General features: G+C 44.9%; 1 protein-coding gene across 1 annotated transcript; it reads right to left on the bottom strand.

Moving 5' to 3' along the window:
• Positions 1–381: 381 nt before the first annotated feature.
• NEU3 (neuraminidase 3) lies at positions 382–7,345 on the bottom strand. The gene is made up of 3 exons (XM_080912152.1): positions 7,228–7,345; positions 5,668–5,879; positions 382–2,156 (listed from the first exon to the last, which is right to left on the bottom strand). Exons 2-3 carry the CDS (start codon positions 5,872–5,874, stop codon positions 1,086–1,088), a joined length of 1,278 nt encoding a protein of 425 aa, XP_080768278.1. The 5' UTR covers positions 5,875–5,879; positions 7,228–7,345; the 3' UTR covers positions 382–1,085.
• Positions 7,346–17,918: the final 10,573 nt, after the last annotated feature.

The following is a 17,918-nucleotide window of genomic DNA, read 5'->3' as shown; positions in this document are numbered from 1 at the left end:
AGTATGACTTTAGCAATTCTTATAGGATCATCATTAAGAATTTAAAAAATCATCTATTTGTCTATATAGCATCACTGCAAGACAGTACACACACACACACACACACACACACACACACACACACACACACATTAATACCAGGAATCTTTCCTACAATGTTGTACCCCTGAAAGGGTTTATCCATCATGGTTCACAGTGAAACCATCTCAGGAAGATCACCAGCTAGCTTTTAGCCTCTCCTAGGTGGCTCCTGGAATTAGATAAGCATGCAGCTCCGGGAAGCACTGTGACAAACCTGGAACTGGGCTGGCCCAGACAGCTCCCATGTTCATTGACTTTTCAGCAGTGTGAATGTCCACCTGGAGATGGGTGGATGCAGCTGAAGTCAGTCAAGAACTGTGGCTCAGATCCATCTTTAACACAGGTAAAATAAGCACCATTATCAACCATCATCAAGGGCAGCTGGCACAGGTTCCTCATTTTTCTCCCTAGTAGATGTTTTCTGGATGAGGAGGAGGAGGAATATACAGCATCAAGGCTGAAGGAAGCATCTGACCTTACAATTCGGCTTTCTCGAGTCTTTGAAGATAATTTGTACAGCTCTGGGCATGACTGGAAGGATAGAGACATTCTTCTTATTAAAAATACAACGACGCATCACCTAACACTCAGGTGAGCAGCGAGTCGTTTGAAAAGACAAGTCTGTGGCTTCCGTGCAAGACCAGAATCCAGGGTTTGTGAGACAGGAAGCGAGCACGTGGCCTTTCCTTTTAATGGGAAGAGAAGAGACCCTACCCCAATCTTCTCATTATACAAATGGAGACTTGATGTCCAAGAGTCCAGGGGGATACACCCAGAGTCCTGAAGCAAGCCAACAGCAGAGCCAGAACTACATCACAGTCTCCAAACTCCCAGCTCAAGAGCCTCCTTATGTAAGACATGGCACAATTTTCACTATGCTCTTTAAAGGGAAAAGTGACATCAAGGAGCAGATGGTTAGTTTCCAGATCTTCTCTAGACATCAGAGACCTCTGCTATCCTGGCTGTAGTTGCCATCCCTTCTGTGGGAAGTTGGGCCTCGGCCATCAGTCCTGCCTGCTTTGGCTTGAGTTGCTACCAGGGCTGGTACGGTCTGCGCAGCTCAGGACCTCTTGGTCTGAGAATAGACGGAAGTCAATCTGCTCATACTCGTGCGTGTTCCCACACTCAAACAAGCAAGCCAACAAGCCCTGCTCTTCCACAACAGCCAGGTCAGAGTAGCCACTGGGCCCACAGTTCAAGATCCATGGGCAGGACCAGCAGTCCACCTCCAAGGGGTTCCGGTTGTAGTAGATGCCTAGGTTAATTCTCTTCTTCTTGCTTGTTGGATGTGAGTACCAGAGCCATGTTCCTGACGCTGTTGCAGCTCCTTCTTCCACCTCCAGAGAACTGTCCAGCAGAGGGCATTTCTGAGTGGTGGGAGTATCTTTACCACCTGAGTCTTGACATACGTATGGCATCTTCGAAGGCCGGAAGCTCACTACACTACCTTGGCAGCCACTGCGAGGCTCACAGAGTTGTGGGTTCAGGGTTGGTTTCTGAAAGCAGTCACCACTATTAGTGCTAAAAGCCTCAGCTCGGAATCTGTTTGGTGTCCGGGCACTGCAGTAGAGCATGGGGTCACCAGCCATCCCAGTCACTTCTGCCACCTGGCACTCCACTGTCACCTGGGGCTCAATGAACTTGCCATGGTGCCACGTGACTCCTAAGTCATCACTGTAGATCATCAGGGAATGGGGCTTGACCGCACACGGGAAGCAGAGAAACCAGCGCGACACACGGTAGGCATAGGCGGGGATGACCAGTCTCCCCGAATGCAGCTGGATGCCGTGGCCTGGGCCCACAGCAAATGTGGCCCAGTTCTTCATCTCTGAGCCGATGACTTCCTCGGTCAAATCTTTCACTTCACCCCACGAGCACCCAGCATCCTCGCTGCAAATGAAGCAGAGACGGGCAGCATTCTTGCCCCATATAACCTGACAGCGCTCGGTAACATGGCCCCGCACACAGATGAAAAACAGGTACACGCGGCCGGTGTTCTTCTCCCACACCGGGCAGGGGTTCATGGTGCGATGCCCAGATAATGTGGCCTCCATCAGTGGCTGCTGGGGGCCCCACTAGTCGAGGGAAAGAGAGACAATGGAAGTGAGTTACTAAGTGAAGACAAGAGGCTCGTTAAAAGCATCGGTTCTTTGTTCCGAACAATAAATGACAGAATCTTGAAGGCCCGAATAATCGCTAACCTAACTGGGCCGCTGTTACAGGGTGGCTTCAAATCTGAAGAATGAGAAGGCTAGATGTTGTAAGAGCTGTGCTCTCCCAAGAATGTTCTTTGCTTCATCTGGGCTTCCAAATCATTCTCCAATACCCAACTCCAGGACACCTCCTCTGGAAAGTCTCCCTTGAAACTCACTCCTCTAACAGCTTTGAGCAGTGTAGGACACTCTCCATGTTATTGGTAAGTGTCTTCCCTTTTAGACAATGAGCTTTTTGAACAAAACCTAAATTGTGTAAATTCGCATCTCCCATGCCTGTGAGAACAGCCAATAAAAGTTTACAAAAACAAACATACAAAAAAGAAGTGTGGGCTGGAGAGATGGCTCAGTGGTTAAGAGCACTGACTGCTCTTCCAGAGGTCCTGAGTTCAATTCCCAGCAACCACATGGTGGCTCACAACCATCTGTCATGGGATCTGATCTCCACTTCTGGTATGTCTGAAGACAGCAACAGTGTACTCTCATAAAATAAATAAATCAATCAAAAAATAAAAAATTTAAAACAGCAAGGGCCAGTGAGATGACTCACAGCGAAGACGCTGGCCGCCAAGCCTGGTGGCCTGAGTCTGATCTCTGGGACCCAGTGGTAGAAAGAGGACCAAGGACTTTCCTTTGATCACCAGACATGCACTGTGGCATGTACACAGAGGGACAGACAGAAGGACACAGATGTTGAGGGGAGGTCTAGTTGGGGGGAAGAGAACGATGAGACATAAACAATGGATCAAACAGGGAAGTTCCCAGCCAAGTTCAAGGCTGAAGAGCTTTTCGTTTCCAGTGCTACGGCTGGAAAGATGCATAACAGCACATTAAAGACTCAAGCAGAGTCAGACAGCCCGCCCCCAAGCCTTGTGAGACTTGATTGGCATTTCCTCATTGGCCAAATGGAGGGTAACAGAGGCGCTACAAAGGGAGCAGGAGAGACCATGCCTGGTTACACAACCAAGAAAGGCTCGAGCTCCCCATACAGAAATTTGGTAAATTTCTAAAACCCCAATAGAAAAGGGCAAAGAGCAAAACCAGACATGTTACAGGAGAAGAAAGATAGTTCAACCTCACACATAAAATATAAATTGGAACTAAACTGATAGCATTTTCAACTAAGCTATATTATACATTATATAAACTAAATTATAAAGTTTGGTAATTGTTGGTAAAAAAATGTGGATAAATAGGCTCATTTATACATGGATTGGAAATATAATAGTTGAGTTCTTGTGTACAGATACATTTATCCTTTGCCAGGATACTCAGTTCTGGAAAACTACCCCAAGATATATGTGCTTATTAAATAAAAGGCTAGAGGTGTGGAGTGGGATAGAGCGCATGCCTCGCATATGGAGAACCCTGGGTTGGATGATAGCTTCACACACTGAGAGAAGGGGTACAAGGAAATTCACCGGCAAGCTAAACAAACCTCTTCATAAAAATTTTACGAATGATATTTCATGGTAGCTTTGCTTGTAAGAGAAAGGATCCCAACACATGAGGTTGTGTTTGATGGGGGAGGGGGAGATGACCCTTTGTTCATATAAAGTGATAGAGGACGGGTTCTATCAAATGTTAATCTACACAGGGTACCTCCTGTATTAGGCCTGCCTATGCCCTGCAGGGAATTCTATTCTAGGGGCCAAGCCCGTGCTGGGCATGCCTGGTACACTCAGAAGAATGCTGACAGCCCAGGCAGGTCTTCAGGTTGAACTTTACAAGAGAGCAGATGCCAAATCAAGCCTGCCACTAAAAGAAGAGAGCTTTTCACCCCTGAGAAAAGAAGCCGTAGGGGCCTGAGGCACTTGTAGGTGCTTCAAGGAGCAGCTCTCTGCAGAAGGGCTTTAAGTTCTGCATAGAATGACTGCTCAAGAAGGCAGGGACAAGAACACTGTAGAGTTAGAAGTGAGACTGTCTCATTTAAAACATGCAATTTACTGTCGATGATTAAGATCTTCGTAGGAAGAATTAGGGGAACAGACCACCGGGAAAGATGTCCAGGGTTGAGTTCTTACTAGGCAGTTCACATGATCAATTACATCCTGTTAGTGATAAAGCAGAGAACACTCAAGGACCCAAGTTCAGAACTCCAACAGGGTACACTGACTGCCCTGGCTAGGTTTAAGTCAACTTGATACAAGCTAGAGTTATCTGAAAGGAGGGAACCTCAACTGAGAAAATGCTTCCACAAGATCCAGCTGTAAGGCATTTTCTTCATTAGTGATTGAGAGGTCCCCGCCCATGGGAAAGCAGGCTGAATGCCTGCATCAGCTTCTGCTTCCAGGTTCCCACCCTGTTTGAGATTCTGTTCTGCCTTTCCTCAATACTGAACCAGTCCCTGGAAATGTAGGATGAAATAAATCCTATTCCTCCCGAGGTGGCTTTGGTCGTGGTGTTTCATCACTGCAAGAGTCGGTAATCCTAACTAGGACACTGACTAAAGCTAAGCTAGAAGCTGCTAATGAAATCAGATTTCTATATTGAGGAATGTTCTTTCCTAATGTCCAAAGTCTACAATTAAGTAGAGAATGAAAGTCAACACAGTGACTAGAAAATGTGGAAAGTGTGGGTTGCTGGACAGTGAGGCTCTGCAACACGTTCTGCAAGAGCAAACTGGAAAACAAAGCAATACCCTTGCTTAGTCGTTCACAGGCCGCACCAGAAAGAGCTGCTGAGAAGACCTAATGAGATACAGTAAAGAACAAGAGCTGGAAAGTCCCTAAAGTACAAAAGCCTCAGAAGGATCTGGGAACCACTGCCATGTAAAGCAAGAGCAAGGGCTCAGCCGTCACATTGTCACTGCGACACAGCAAAGCACTCACTTTGGATATGAAGCTCAGACGGTTAAGAGGTAGAAAAGCAGGCAGATTCGGGGATGAAGTATAAGCTGAGTAAAAGGTGCTTCCTTCCTTGGGTGGTCTTACCGGAGCATAGGAGCAAAAAGTAGGCCACATCTGGCCTGAATGAGCCACAGAGGCCTTGGGAGCTTGAGTCTGAGTTTGAAGTATGCTTCTGCTGCTGGAATATAGATGCATGGTTCAGGATGAGTGACAACAAACGCTTTGAGCCTCATTTCCCCACATGCCAGACTGACCTCAATGCCTAAGCCACAGGAAGGCTGTGAAGATGCTGTGTATCCCTAACCACACAAGAAGCCTTTTCTTTCTTAGCTACCCACACAAAGTCTTTCGGGCAAAGGCGGGGAGAAAAGAAGACACCTGGAAGGGTACTCAGCACCGAGGGAAGAGGAGGGCCCATCGCGGTGAAGCAGTTAAGCTGCTTTGGCTCCGGGCAAGCCGACATAAGACAGAGCATTAGAGCCAGTTCCCGACAGAGGCCCACACCCGTATCTGGGATGAGTCACCTGTACAGAGCGCCCCTTCATCACCCCTCGTCTGAGCACCAGGTAGGCAGCATCCTCATCTCTGCATGAGGTACGCTTCTCTGCAAATGCCAGGAAGGTGTGGGCGGGAGGGATGTATAGCAGAGCTGGGATCCGGTAGGTAATCCCGTCCTGTTCTTCCTGCTGGAACAGAGTGCTGCTGAGGGAGCAGGATGAAACGTCTTCCATGACTTCTGTAAGGACAGGCAACAGTTCAGTGTGGGTCTGCAGACAAGTTCTCCGTCATTTCATTGCTGAGGGCACATGGGAGCTGTGCATGTACTTGAATGTCTATATGAAGAAAAACATCATGGTATCAACATCCCAAATACTATGCACCCTCATTCGGCAACTCTGTTTTCTAGATACGCCCATTCCTTGGTCTGGGGTCCTAGGTTACTCAGACCCATTAGAGTAACGTTCGAGATTAACAATGCCCTAGGGATGCTTCCTCCCCACCCCGAAGCCTAGTATAGAAGACAATCTGCTTTCTCACCCGAGCCAGTAAGAGGGCTTTGCCCTCTAGTTCACTGTGTGAGGGGCACACACAATAGAGGGTGGGGATTCTCAAGGGATGTATCTTGGTGCTGTGATCTCAGTTCCTGGTGGGGGAGGGTGTCTAACACAGGTAGACCTGCACTTTGGCTGGTGTGAAAGTGTATTACAAACCACACTTTTGTGTGTGACCGGCTGTGTGTAGCTCTAGGGATAGCTACTCTGGCTTTGGGTTTGCTCTTATTCCCAGCCCCCTGGAGATTAGATTTTTGCAAAGTCAACAATGTGAGTCTTTGTGACAGTCTAGCTGCCATTTGCTAGACTAGTGGGTCTGTGACAATGATAGTAGAAGCCTCCAAAAACTGAAATAGCCCAGAAGCCCCACTTCCCAGATGCCACAGAAGGGACTCGGGCCAAACAGAAAAACAAATAAACTTTAAGATTTAATCTTCTTTCAAATTATTTGTCACCTAAGGCCCATCTTACAAATCATCTATACTAATAAGAAAGGAAGAAACAAAGAAAGAAAGGAAGGGAGAAGGAAAGTAAGAAAGAAAGAAAGAAAAGAAAGAAAGAAAGGAAGGAAGGAAGGAAGGAAGGAAGGAAGGAAGGAGGAAGGAAGAAAGAGAGGAAAGAAGGAAGAAAGAAAGAAAAAGGAAGGAATAAAAGAAAGAAAGAAAGAAAGAAAGAAAGGAAGAAAGAGAGAGAGAGAAAGAAAGTGGCCCATAAGTGCCAGGTCAATGAGGACCCTCTATATTCAATAAACATTTCTGGGCCTACATATATGAGGCCCTTACACTGGGGTTGAGGAGACACCTGTTCTCAGGCTAGAACAACAACTGAAGGAAGCAGTTACACACAGAGATAAGTATGAAGCAGAACTTGTTGTCTTAGAGATACACACAGAACAAGCAGGGAAACCGAAAAGGCACACCTGTGCAGATCAAGGCCCCAGCAAAGGACCTTTTGAGAGGGTAACAACTGGGCCAAGCTAGCTGCCTACTCTGCCTGGAACATTCTTTTCCAAACAGTCACACAAATCCTTACCTCCCTTCCCTCAGTTCTGGTCTAACGTCATCTACTGTCTCGCCTCCTGAAGCTGTGTTGGAATACCTTTCCAGTGGCTGGGCTGTTGTCACCTCTGTGCCTTGTTCCCTGCTTGTTTCTCCACAGGACTTCTCACTCTCGGAGGTCGAGAATAGTATACATACTCAATGCATGCTACAAAAAAAAAAAAAAAAAAATCCTAAAATGGTAATCTGTGCTAATCCCCGGCTGGGCTCTGACCTGGTGAACACTCAGTGTTCTTTAGAAACCTTGTAAAGTGGGTTCCTGTTTGCCAGTAAAAGCCATTCCATTCTTATCTTCTCCTACAGGCCCCTCATGTCTGGAGGGGGCCTCTGGTTCTCTATTAAACCAAACAGGCTCCCAGCAGATCAGAGGCCCCACAGGAGTTCCCAGGCTGTTCCAGCTAACCTGCCCGCTCCAGCTACAGCATAGCCACTGTGAACTGGCAGGACTCTCCCGCCACTTTTGCTATCCCCTCTGTTCACATAGTCCTGGCAATCACCAGTCCACTGCTCTGTCCTTGAGAGGTAGCCATGGCTATTCTCTCTCTTACCCACAATAAAAGCCTTGGACCTACCCAAGAAGTGGCTATTGCATAGTCAATGCATGCTATGAGAAAGTTCCACAGCGTCAGGTCCCAATGCCAAGATGCCCGTCTACATGCAGCTCAGCCTGAACTCTGACCCAGGGAACACTCAGCACTCCTCAGTAACCTTGTAGAGTGGTTTTCTGTTTGTCAATAAAACCCATTACTTTCTTAACTTCTCCTACAGACCCGGAAATCTCTACAGAGGTTGCCATCTCTGCGGTTTCTTTACGGCATCCCTTGCTTACACACATACGGCTTTATCTCCTCACCCAGAACCAGGCATGGTCCCTGATAGGCTCTGGAACGTATTTGCTGGCTGAGTGCATGAATAGATGAACTGGGGTATAAAGAGAGAAGATCAATGGTCAGCCAAGCGATGGGGTGAGAAGCAGCGAGGTTGCTGGTTTAGGGAGCTGTGGGGGCTTTCAGTAAGCTAGTGTGGTTGTGGTGAGGTGGAGCGCAGAACCTGTGAGCAAAGATAGCACTAAGTGGACCAGCAGAACTAGACCCCTGTGGGTTTTGTTACCTTACTGTGGTATCGAGCCTACAGACACGGAGGCCCTGTAGAGTTTCTGATAGGAATGAAATGGTCCGTTAAGACCAAGCTCCCAGATGGCCTTCTGGGTAATGTTGCGCTGCATCCGTCTACAGCCTGAGTCAAGCAAGAGAACTCAAACACGAGTGAATAACTCAATCGAGCACTAACTTGGGGTTCACTTGTGAGAAGAGTGGGAGAAGGAGGCCTCTGAGTCAGAAGAAAAGCCGCCCTTCCTTCCAGACTTGGGCTTGCACCACATAATCAAAAGACGGGGTGGACTGTCTTCGCAGCATGTTAGAGCATGTCTGTGCTCCACATCCAGCTCTAAGGACGCCTGTCTCTGAGTCCCACTGCTGGCAGGGCCTACTGAAGGCTTAGAGTACTGCGGGGTCTACTGCTTCAAGATCCTCATCTGTAAAATGAATTTAATTCTACCTAAAAAGAACAAAGGAGCCTTAAGTGGCTGTTACAAAGCCTACTGCACAACGGCAGTCACTATCACTATTTTCCAATTAGAAATCGTTACTTTTGCTCCCCTAAACAATGTCTCCCTTTGTATCCCAGACTGGCCTTGGACTTGTTACCCTGGAACCTTAGGCTCCCGAGTATTAGGATTCCAGGTATGCGCTAAACAGGGCTTATTTCTGAATCCTGAAACTGACGTCTAACAGCAGTCATGCACAACGTAACATGTAATACTAGAATGCCTGCATGTGTGTGGTGACTCCACAAGATTCTAATAGTGCTAACGCTCCCACTGCCTACAGACATCGTAGTCACCAGTGTCCCAGCCCTGACACATTACTCACACGTTTGTGATGTCAGTCACATACAGATAATTATGTACAGGACTTGAAATGATGGAAAGCCACTTTACCGATTTGCATACATTCATTATCCTACCCTTTCCATCACTATCTTGGAATACGAACTCACTAAACGTCTACGGAGAAGCAGCAGGTTACGTTAGCTGGCAGAAGCCTCACACATTTCATGTTTTCAGAGTCATCACGGATCCAGCAGCAATGGCTTTTATAAATATACTCCACACAGCCACCCCTGTGCCTTTCAGATGTGCATATATGCTGATGATGTTCTCACCACGAAACCACATCATGGTGGCGCTCTCAGGACCGGCTAAAGCCCTATCGTTAAACACTTCCTTATTCTGTCAATTACAGTTTCTGCTCTTAGCACCTGGGCTGGTCTTGAACTTGTGATTCTCAAGCCCCAGTCTCCAGAGAGCTTGGATAAGGTGAACAATGTGTACTTATGAGAACCATTTAAGAGTGCATTATAAACTTTAAGGCACTATACAAATCGATGTCTTTAATTACCATGAGTGTTGACCTTTTTACAATTCAATTTTGGTCCTGCCATCACCTCAACAATTAAGTTGCCATTAATTATGATTATGCTAATAACATTAATGACGGCGGTAACAACACAGTGGCCTGGCGCTGAGATCTAAAGCATTCACCCAAACTATGTGCTGAGAACTGGGGACTGAGAAGAATCAAGTACAGGTCTGCATTGGAGTTTTTTGCCTTAGCAGATAATTCCAATTATTAATTACTACTCTCTCACCTTCCCACCAAGTCCTCTCTGCTCTCTCTGACAGAGTAAAGTTTAGCACGACTTCTGAAGTTATCCTTGTTTGAGGAGAAAAACCAAGAGAAGACCACTCAGTTGCAAACCGAGTCTCAAAAAAATTCCAAAGTAAATTTCTTAGTCTCCGGTTCTGCTTCGTTCCCACGGTTCTAAACTACAGCTTAAGTTTGGCTTTAGATAGAAGAGCGAAAGTAGAATGGCCCAGAACACACTCTGGCTGTGAGGTACTAGCTGATTCTGGCTGACTCAGTATTTCTTCCTGATACAGGTCCCCACAGCCCCCGGGCCGAATTCGGGGTGACTCCTACCCCAGCTCACCGGCTCCGGAGGCTCTCTGGGCTCTCCCGTGGAGTCTCGGAGGAAAGCCTGAAGCTGAGCTGGGGCGACAGAGACAGGGTAGCAGCGACAGAAACCGCAGCCGTGGAACCAAACCCAGACACCGCTGCGCAAGAGCTGGCAGTAATGAGACAAAGATCACTCGGGGCAGAAGGGACGTGCAGGGGAGCTGGCGCCAGAGGTCTGAGAGGAACAGCATCCGGGTGTCAATCTCCCCGGCCAGGCCACGCCCCCACGTCGCGCAGTGCCCGCCCTGTTTGCTTCTCCCCGCCCTTAACTGTTGGTTGGTCTGTGGAAGGTATCACCGCCTAAAAGTTCCCTAGACAGCCTAATTGTCTAAGCAAAGGTTCCGGGCCTCAGAGGGGGTGTTTCTTTCACACAAAGCACTCCTTGCAAAAAATTCCTAAATGTATATATTTATCAGGGCCTGATGGTGCAGGGCTGTGAACTCTGCCAGTATGGTAGAGACTAAAGCTGTTAAGTGTCCTATGTCTAGACTACAGAATGAGTTTGAGGCCAACCTGAATAATTGCCCCTCTTGCAAGATAAAGAGAAAAAAAGTATGAACAGAGCTGAGAAACCAGTTAGGTGGCAGAGCACTTGTCCGGCAGGCGCAACGTCCTCGGGGCAGAAGGGACGCGCAGGGGAGCTGGCGCCTCGGCTCACTCTCCTGCACTGTAGATAACTTATTACATATAGTCTACATGCATTTACATGCATGTATCTGTCACCAAGTACTGAATCCTTTCTCGTTTCACAGTCCCGTGCAAGGATCACCCCATTCTTCCCCACCTACTAAACATCAAAAGAGGAAAAGGCCCCTCTTGAGATACTGCATCATCTAAGAGGTCAGTCAGTCAGGGATGGGGACAAAGAAAGCTAAAAATGACTGTCTTTTTAAAAACAAGAACAGAAACAAACGAAACCTAACAAAACAGAACAAAACCCTTAAGTCAACAAGGAGACTAAAAGGAAAATGAAAAAAACACAACCAACCAACCAAACCAAGATGTGGAGTACATTGGCACCAAAATCCACACAGTGGTTCCTTCAGTACCAGGTTAACACATGAACCAGGACATTCACCATAGTGGCATTGCCCTGTGGGGAGGGACTTGTATTTGGCTGAGAGAAGATAAATGGGTTTCTTCTAAAAGGAACCAGGACTCCAAAGAAAAAACGGCTGGTTTCAGAGCTGGGGAAGGAGGCAGGGCATAGACTTTACGTATCCGGTCTTGTTTGAAAAAGAGGCAGCCAGAAGAAAGCGACGAGGTCATGGCAGAAGAGCTGACCTAACAAGGACCCTACTACCAAATCTGCGGGAAATAGCAGCCAGGTGTGGTGCTGCACACCCGCCCCAGCGTTGTAGAAGCAGAGGCAAGAGGACCGCCACATGCTCTAAATCAGCTGGGTTGCAATAGCAAGTCCCAGAGTACTTAAGGCTACATATTGAGAACCTGTGTACAAAGGGGGCGGGGTAGGAATAACAACTTACAAAGGGCTCGATTAAATGTTTACTGCTATGAGAAATGAGAACATGGTGCCAGAGAGATATGCCCCAGTGGTTGAGAGGACCTAGGTTCAGAGGTCCCAGCACCTGCACCCACATGATGAATCACAAACATCCTTAACTCCATTTCCACAGGAACCAATACTCACTTCTAAACTTTGAGAGTGCCAGACATGCACATGGTGATGTCTTAAGGATTCCATTGCTGTGTGAAGAGACACTTTGATCAAGGCAACTCTTACAAAGGACAATATTGAATTGGGGCTGGCTTACAGGTTCAGAGGTTCAGTCCATTACCATCAAGGTGGGAAGCAAGGCAGCATCCAGGCAGGCATGGTGCTGGCAGAGCTGAGAGTTCTGCACCTTAATCTGATTGCATCCAGGAGAAGACTGTCTCCCAGACAGGTAGGAAGAGGGATCCGAAGCCCACCCCCGACAGTGACACACTTCCTCCAACAAGCCCACACCTACTGCAACAAGGTCACACCTCCTAATAGTGCCAGTCTCTGGGCTAAGCATAATCAAACCACCACAGTGCACATACAAACATGCTGACAAAACACTTAGGCACACAAAATAATAGAAAAAATTAAAAATATCATGACATCATATAGACATATGGGAAAAAAGTCTCTTGGTCCTTTCAAGAAAGTAGAATAAACCCTTTGCTATACAAATTGTATTCCAATGTTCTCCTCAATAACAATAACAACAATGATAACAATAATAATAATAAAGTGTTGATACAATTGGTTCCTAGGTTGCAATAGCTTGCTGTCTGCTAGAACCATATATATTTTTGTGTTAGATCAGTGGATTGCAACATATGCCTCTCAACCCTTTTAGAGGTTGCATATCAGACAAATATCCTGCATATCAGAAATTTACATTATGGTTCATGCCAGTAGCATAGTTAGTTATAAAGTAGCAATGAAATAATTTTATGGTCAGAAGTCACTACAGCATGTATTAAAAGGTCTGAGCATTAGGAAGGTTGAGAACTACTATACTGGAGGAATCAAGCCAAAATCATTTGAGCCCACTATGCATAGCATGACAAATAGAGACAAGCAGGTTATTATGAGTGCTCCTATATAACATCTTACTTCTAAACAACAAGTCTGAGAGTTGAAGGTGCAGTTCAGTGGTAGAGTGCTTGCCTAGCCCTGGTTCAGTCCCCAGCCAGCCCCACATGCACGGACAAGAGGGGAGTAGAAAATTTGTTAAATGACATCATTAAGATACAACTGGCCAGATTCACAAATGTCAACGTGAATGGGGAGAGGACAGGGCAGACGAAACATTCAAAATTTCTCAATCAATTACAAAATAAAACAAAACTGTGAGTCTCTAAACCTTGTTTGGATCCCAGATTGTATAAATGAGTTGTAAAAAGACACCAAGGTGATTTTACCAGTGAGCAGACATTAGGTGACATTTCAGTTTTGTTTAGTAATACTAACAGCATTGTAGTTGTGTTTTATCTTCCCAACAATGAGCACGGAGTCCCCAGATCTTGGCTTCTAATAGTTGATACCAGAGGTGGAACTGGGAAAAAATCACAAGCTGTATGTCAAACACCTCGTGGTATATAATGTATAAAAAAGTCACAAAGTGACCAGGATTTCTTTCACAGGAACTCCTTATTGGCCAAAGCTAAAATCCACAGGGTTAGAAGGTATTGATAGTGAGACTGTAATTTATAGAATAAAATCAAGTCTATACTGACTGGAATAGTTGTACGAACTAGGGGAAAGGGAGAGAGAGCTCTTCCTGACAATAGAATTACAGCCAATAAACATTGGCAGAAGAAATGAAAAATACCACTGTCTTCCCTTTAAAGGTCAGCAGAAGGGCCCCATTTATTATAACAAGATGTTATAGAAAATATAATTTTCTTACTAAAATGATTCAGAGGCGGTTGAAAACTCCGAAGAAGGGTGACTCAACCGGTCTTCTCCTGTCATGGATGCTGGGACCCACTTTGCAGGTCCTCCTTCATGAAAGGCCCACGGCTACAGCTGCAGGAACTGCTGTCAGTGTTTGGTCAGCACATCAGGTGATTCTGGGTTTTCCTCAGCAGAAGGCCCTGCTATTAAAGTTGAGCCCTTTACCCAGGTTGGTCCACATCCAACACAAATCAGTAACCGATATGAGGACAGAGCGTTCTGGCTGTTCCAACTCAACATCACCTTATCTTCAGAAGTCAGCAGTCAGGAGAGGCCACCCAAGCAAGGTTGCAGCACATCTAATCTCCCTCTGCACCTTTGGTTTGGCTGCCCTGGTCCTCTGAAGTAAGAACGTTAGGGGAAGTGAATACGAACCACTTACCAGACTGCCCACAGCCTGCTTTGTGGGCAGCACCTAACCTAAAATACTAGAATGGCGGATTGAGTTGCTCATGGGCTATTTCATCTTTTCTATGTAGTAAGCATTTCTTCATCATGTGTATTCATTATACATTATATGGTGTTACGTAAGGGCATTTTCATGCAGGTATATACCATGCAAGAACATACTCCCCCTCCTAAACTTTGCTGCCTCTCCCTTTAGTCCCCTTTGTTCCTCTAAACAATTTCACTTCCATAAATACAATACAAGGTTTTATTCACAAACGAGAGAAAACTTTCACATTTGTCTAAGACTGACTAAATGTGATTGATTACCATCAGCTGCATCAGCTTTCTGCAAATGCTGTAATTTCATTCTTCTGTATAGCTGGGGGTGGAGCCCATTAGGTGTATATACCACATTCTCTGATCTGCTCCTCTGCAGTTGGACATTTGGGTTAGTTTTGTAACTAAGCTAATATAAACACTGTATGACCGAGACATGTTAATTAGGAGTCCCTTTGATAAATATCTAGAGCAGACAAAACTAGGTCATATAGAGCTCTTAGTTTAAGCAACCTCCACAGTGAGTTGCGTAATAGTTGGATTAGTTTCTCACCAACCGTAAGTAAAGGTATGGAATTTCACACATTACACAATGTGTATATGTGTGTATATATTTGCCCTATGTGATCATGCCCACAGATACCCGAAGATGGAATTGCAAGATATTTTCAATTTCAGTTTCTCTGATATCTACTGAGAGTGAACATGTCTTTGTATGTCTATTGGTCATTTTGTATCTCATCTTCTGAGAGCTATTCATAATTCCTGTGTTGATCCGTTGGTTGATTTCTTGTCCTGGTTAGCTTTGTCAATATCACACAGCCTACAGTCATCTAAAGAAAGCCTTGTGTGAAGAATTGCATTGATCAAATTAGTCTCTGGGCTTGTCTGTGGAAGATGTTTTGATTGCTAACTGATGTAAGCACAAAGCACACTCCGCCCACTGCAGGCAGGGCAGTAACATGACAGATGATCCTGGACTTTACAAGAGAGCCTAGCTATGCATAAGCCCGTGAGCCAGCCAGCAAGCAGCACTCCTCCATGAGTTCAAGTCCCTGCCCACATTTCCCTGTGATGCACCATAACTTATCCGGTGAAACAAACATTTCTCCCCTAAGTTGCCTTTGGTCAGGGTGTTGTTTATTTGTTTGTTTTTCCACAGCAACAGTAAGAAAACCAGAACATTTCCTTATTTTTAAAAAATTCTTTAGATGCTAATTTTGTTAGAAATAGAACTAGCTGTATTTGTTCCACTCGTTGGGCTGTCTCTTCACACAATGACCTTATCATGCAGCTTTTAAATCGAGGTTTGATGAGTTCTCTCTCATTTGTGAATAGTTGGCATTACTTCCTGACTGGCTTCAGTTCAGAATGGCCTTTCCTGTGCCTGCATCCTGACTGGTTTCTCTACTTTTCCTTTGAGGGCTCAGTTTTAGGTCTTACCTTAAGGTCTTTTGGTTCATCTGGAGTTGGCTCACACAGGGCTAGAAATGGGGTCTGGTTTCTTTTTTTTTTTTTTTTTTTTCTTTTTTTTTTTAACATGTGGGTGTGCAGTATCACCAGCACCATTTGGTGAAAATACACTTTCCTCCAACACGTATTTTTTTGGCCTTTTCCTTACACGTAAAGTAGCTGTAGTAGCACGGATTAACACGTGGCTCTTATGTCCCACTGATCTGTGTGGTGGTGGGCTGTTACTACGGCTCCATAGCATAACTTGAGATCAGTTTTTTTTTTTTTCTCAGTACTGCTTTGATCGCCCAAAGTGTTCCGTGTTTCAGCATACATTTTATTATTATTATTTTCTGTGAAAATGACATTAAATTTTGATGGGGATTGCATCATATCTTTGGATTTCTTGTTAATGTATCGATTTGACAATACTGTTATAATCTGCAAGCACAGGTCTTCAATTTCTTTCTTCAATGCTTTGGCATTTTCATTGTAAAGGTCCTTCATGTCTTTGGTTAGGTTTATCCCAAGGGTTTGCCAGGTGTGTGTGGGCAGGGTCAGAAAGGACAACTGTGAGAGGGATTGTTTTCCTGTTTTCTTTCTTAGCATGTTTGCTGTTAGGCACGTAACGTTTATAATTTTTGTATGGTAATTTTGTACGCCACCACTTCTCAGAAAGTGCTTATAGGAGAGCTAAATTTTCTTTTGGCTCTTCTGCATATGAAATCTTATCTACTTTTCCCTTTCCCATTTGTACCCCATTTGCTTCATCGTGTTGCTCTAGATAAGATTTCAAGTAGCTGTCTATTCCATAAGTGTAGAGAGACCGTATATGTCTATTGCTGACTTTAGTGGAAATGCAGTGTCTCCTATCTAGTGTAATAGAGAATATAGCTTTGTTACCTATAGACATATTGTAGTTAGATCTGTTCCTTCTACTCCTTGTCTCTTCAGGACTCTTATCATGAAAGAATGCTGGATTTTATCAAAAGCCTTTTGTTCATCGACTTAGATGATGCTGTAGTTTCTGTCTTTGGATCCTTATACTGGTTTGCATGGTTTCCATTCCTGAATCTTTGGACTGAAGATGACTTCAGATGGTAAATGGTCTTTGATGTGTTCTTGAAACTGGTTTGTAAGAATTTTAATAACATTTGTATATATGTCCATTAGTGAGATTGGTTTATAATTTTTCTTTTGTCTTTACCTGGGTTACCAGAATAATACTGGTTTTATAAGAGGAATTTGGTAGCATGCATTCCTTTCCTATTTGGACTGGTCCGAGAAGCACTGGTGTTAGATTTTTAAGAATCTGGAAGCTTTCAGTAGTGAACCCATTGTGAGACTTAACTGTTTTAGTTGGGGGATTTGTTACTGCTTCAATCCCACTGCTTGTTATAGGACTATTTAAATGCTCATCTTGGTTTAATTTTGATAGGCCATCTATGTCTACATAGGTTGCATATGCTTTTAAGGCATATGCTAAGGATTTTCTCAATTTCATTGCTAACTATGGTGTTGTCTAACTTTTCACTGATTTTTTAAAAAATATGTTTCTATGTAATTTTTTCCCCCTAGCCTGTTCTTGTTTCTTTCCAACTACTGATTTAGGGATTGGGTTGGTCTTGTTTCTCCAACACCTCACCTTGAACGTGTTTCTCACAACTCAGACCCTCCCTGACTACCAGGCAATTACATAGGAATTCAAGACATTCAGAGAAGGCAGCCACAGACACCTCCAGGATACCAGGTCCAGGAGTTTTGAGACAGAATGTCACTATGTAGCCCTGGCTGACCTGTAACATACTACATAGGCCAGGCTGGCCTTAACCATAACCATCCAGTCTCCTAGAGCAGGGATTTCAGATGTGTACCACCACATCAAGCTTTAGTATCAAGTTTACAAACTTGATTCTTAAAGTGGTACAGACATCAGAAGATACCTAAGCATGTGTATCTTTAGCAGAGTTAAGACTATTCTATTTAATAACAGAGTACTGGATCATTGAGGACAGGTATACTCTTATAAAAAATCAGTACGACTGTAAGACTGTAAGACTGGTGGCTTTTCCTGTGGACTCTGTTGTGGAGACACAAGGCTTGGGCACAGTCAGGTTAGTTAGAGTGGAGACAAAATACAGTTAGCGGAAGATGTCTTCACGGCTGAGTGACTCAACGAGAGACTTTACTTGTCCTTCTATTCCCTGATGTTCTAAAAGCAAAAAGTTTTTGAAATAT

Source organism: Micromys minutus (genome assembly GCF_963924665.1).
Source record: "Micromys minutus genome assembly, chromosome: 2".
NCBI classification, from domain to species: Eukaryota; Metazoa; Chordata; class Mammalia; order Rodentia; family Muridae; genus Micromys; species Micromys minutus.
This window is presented reverse-complemented; position numbering and strand designations above follow the sequence as displayed.

Excerpts from the sequence above, each read along its gene's own strand:
- NEU3 (XM_080912152.1), bottom strand. The coding sequence starts at position 5,874 with ATGGAAGACGTTTCATCCTGCTCCCTCAGCAGCACTCTGTTCCAGCAG. Across the intron at positions 2,157-5,667 it reads TGAAGGGGCGCTCTGTACAG|TGGGGCCCCCAGCAGCCACT; the intron begins GTGACTCATCCC and ends TCCCTCGACTAG.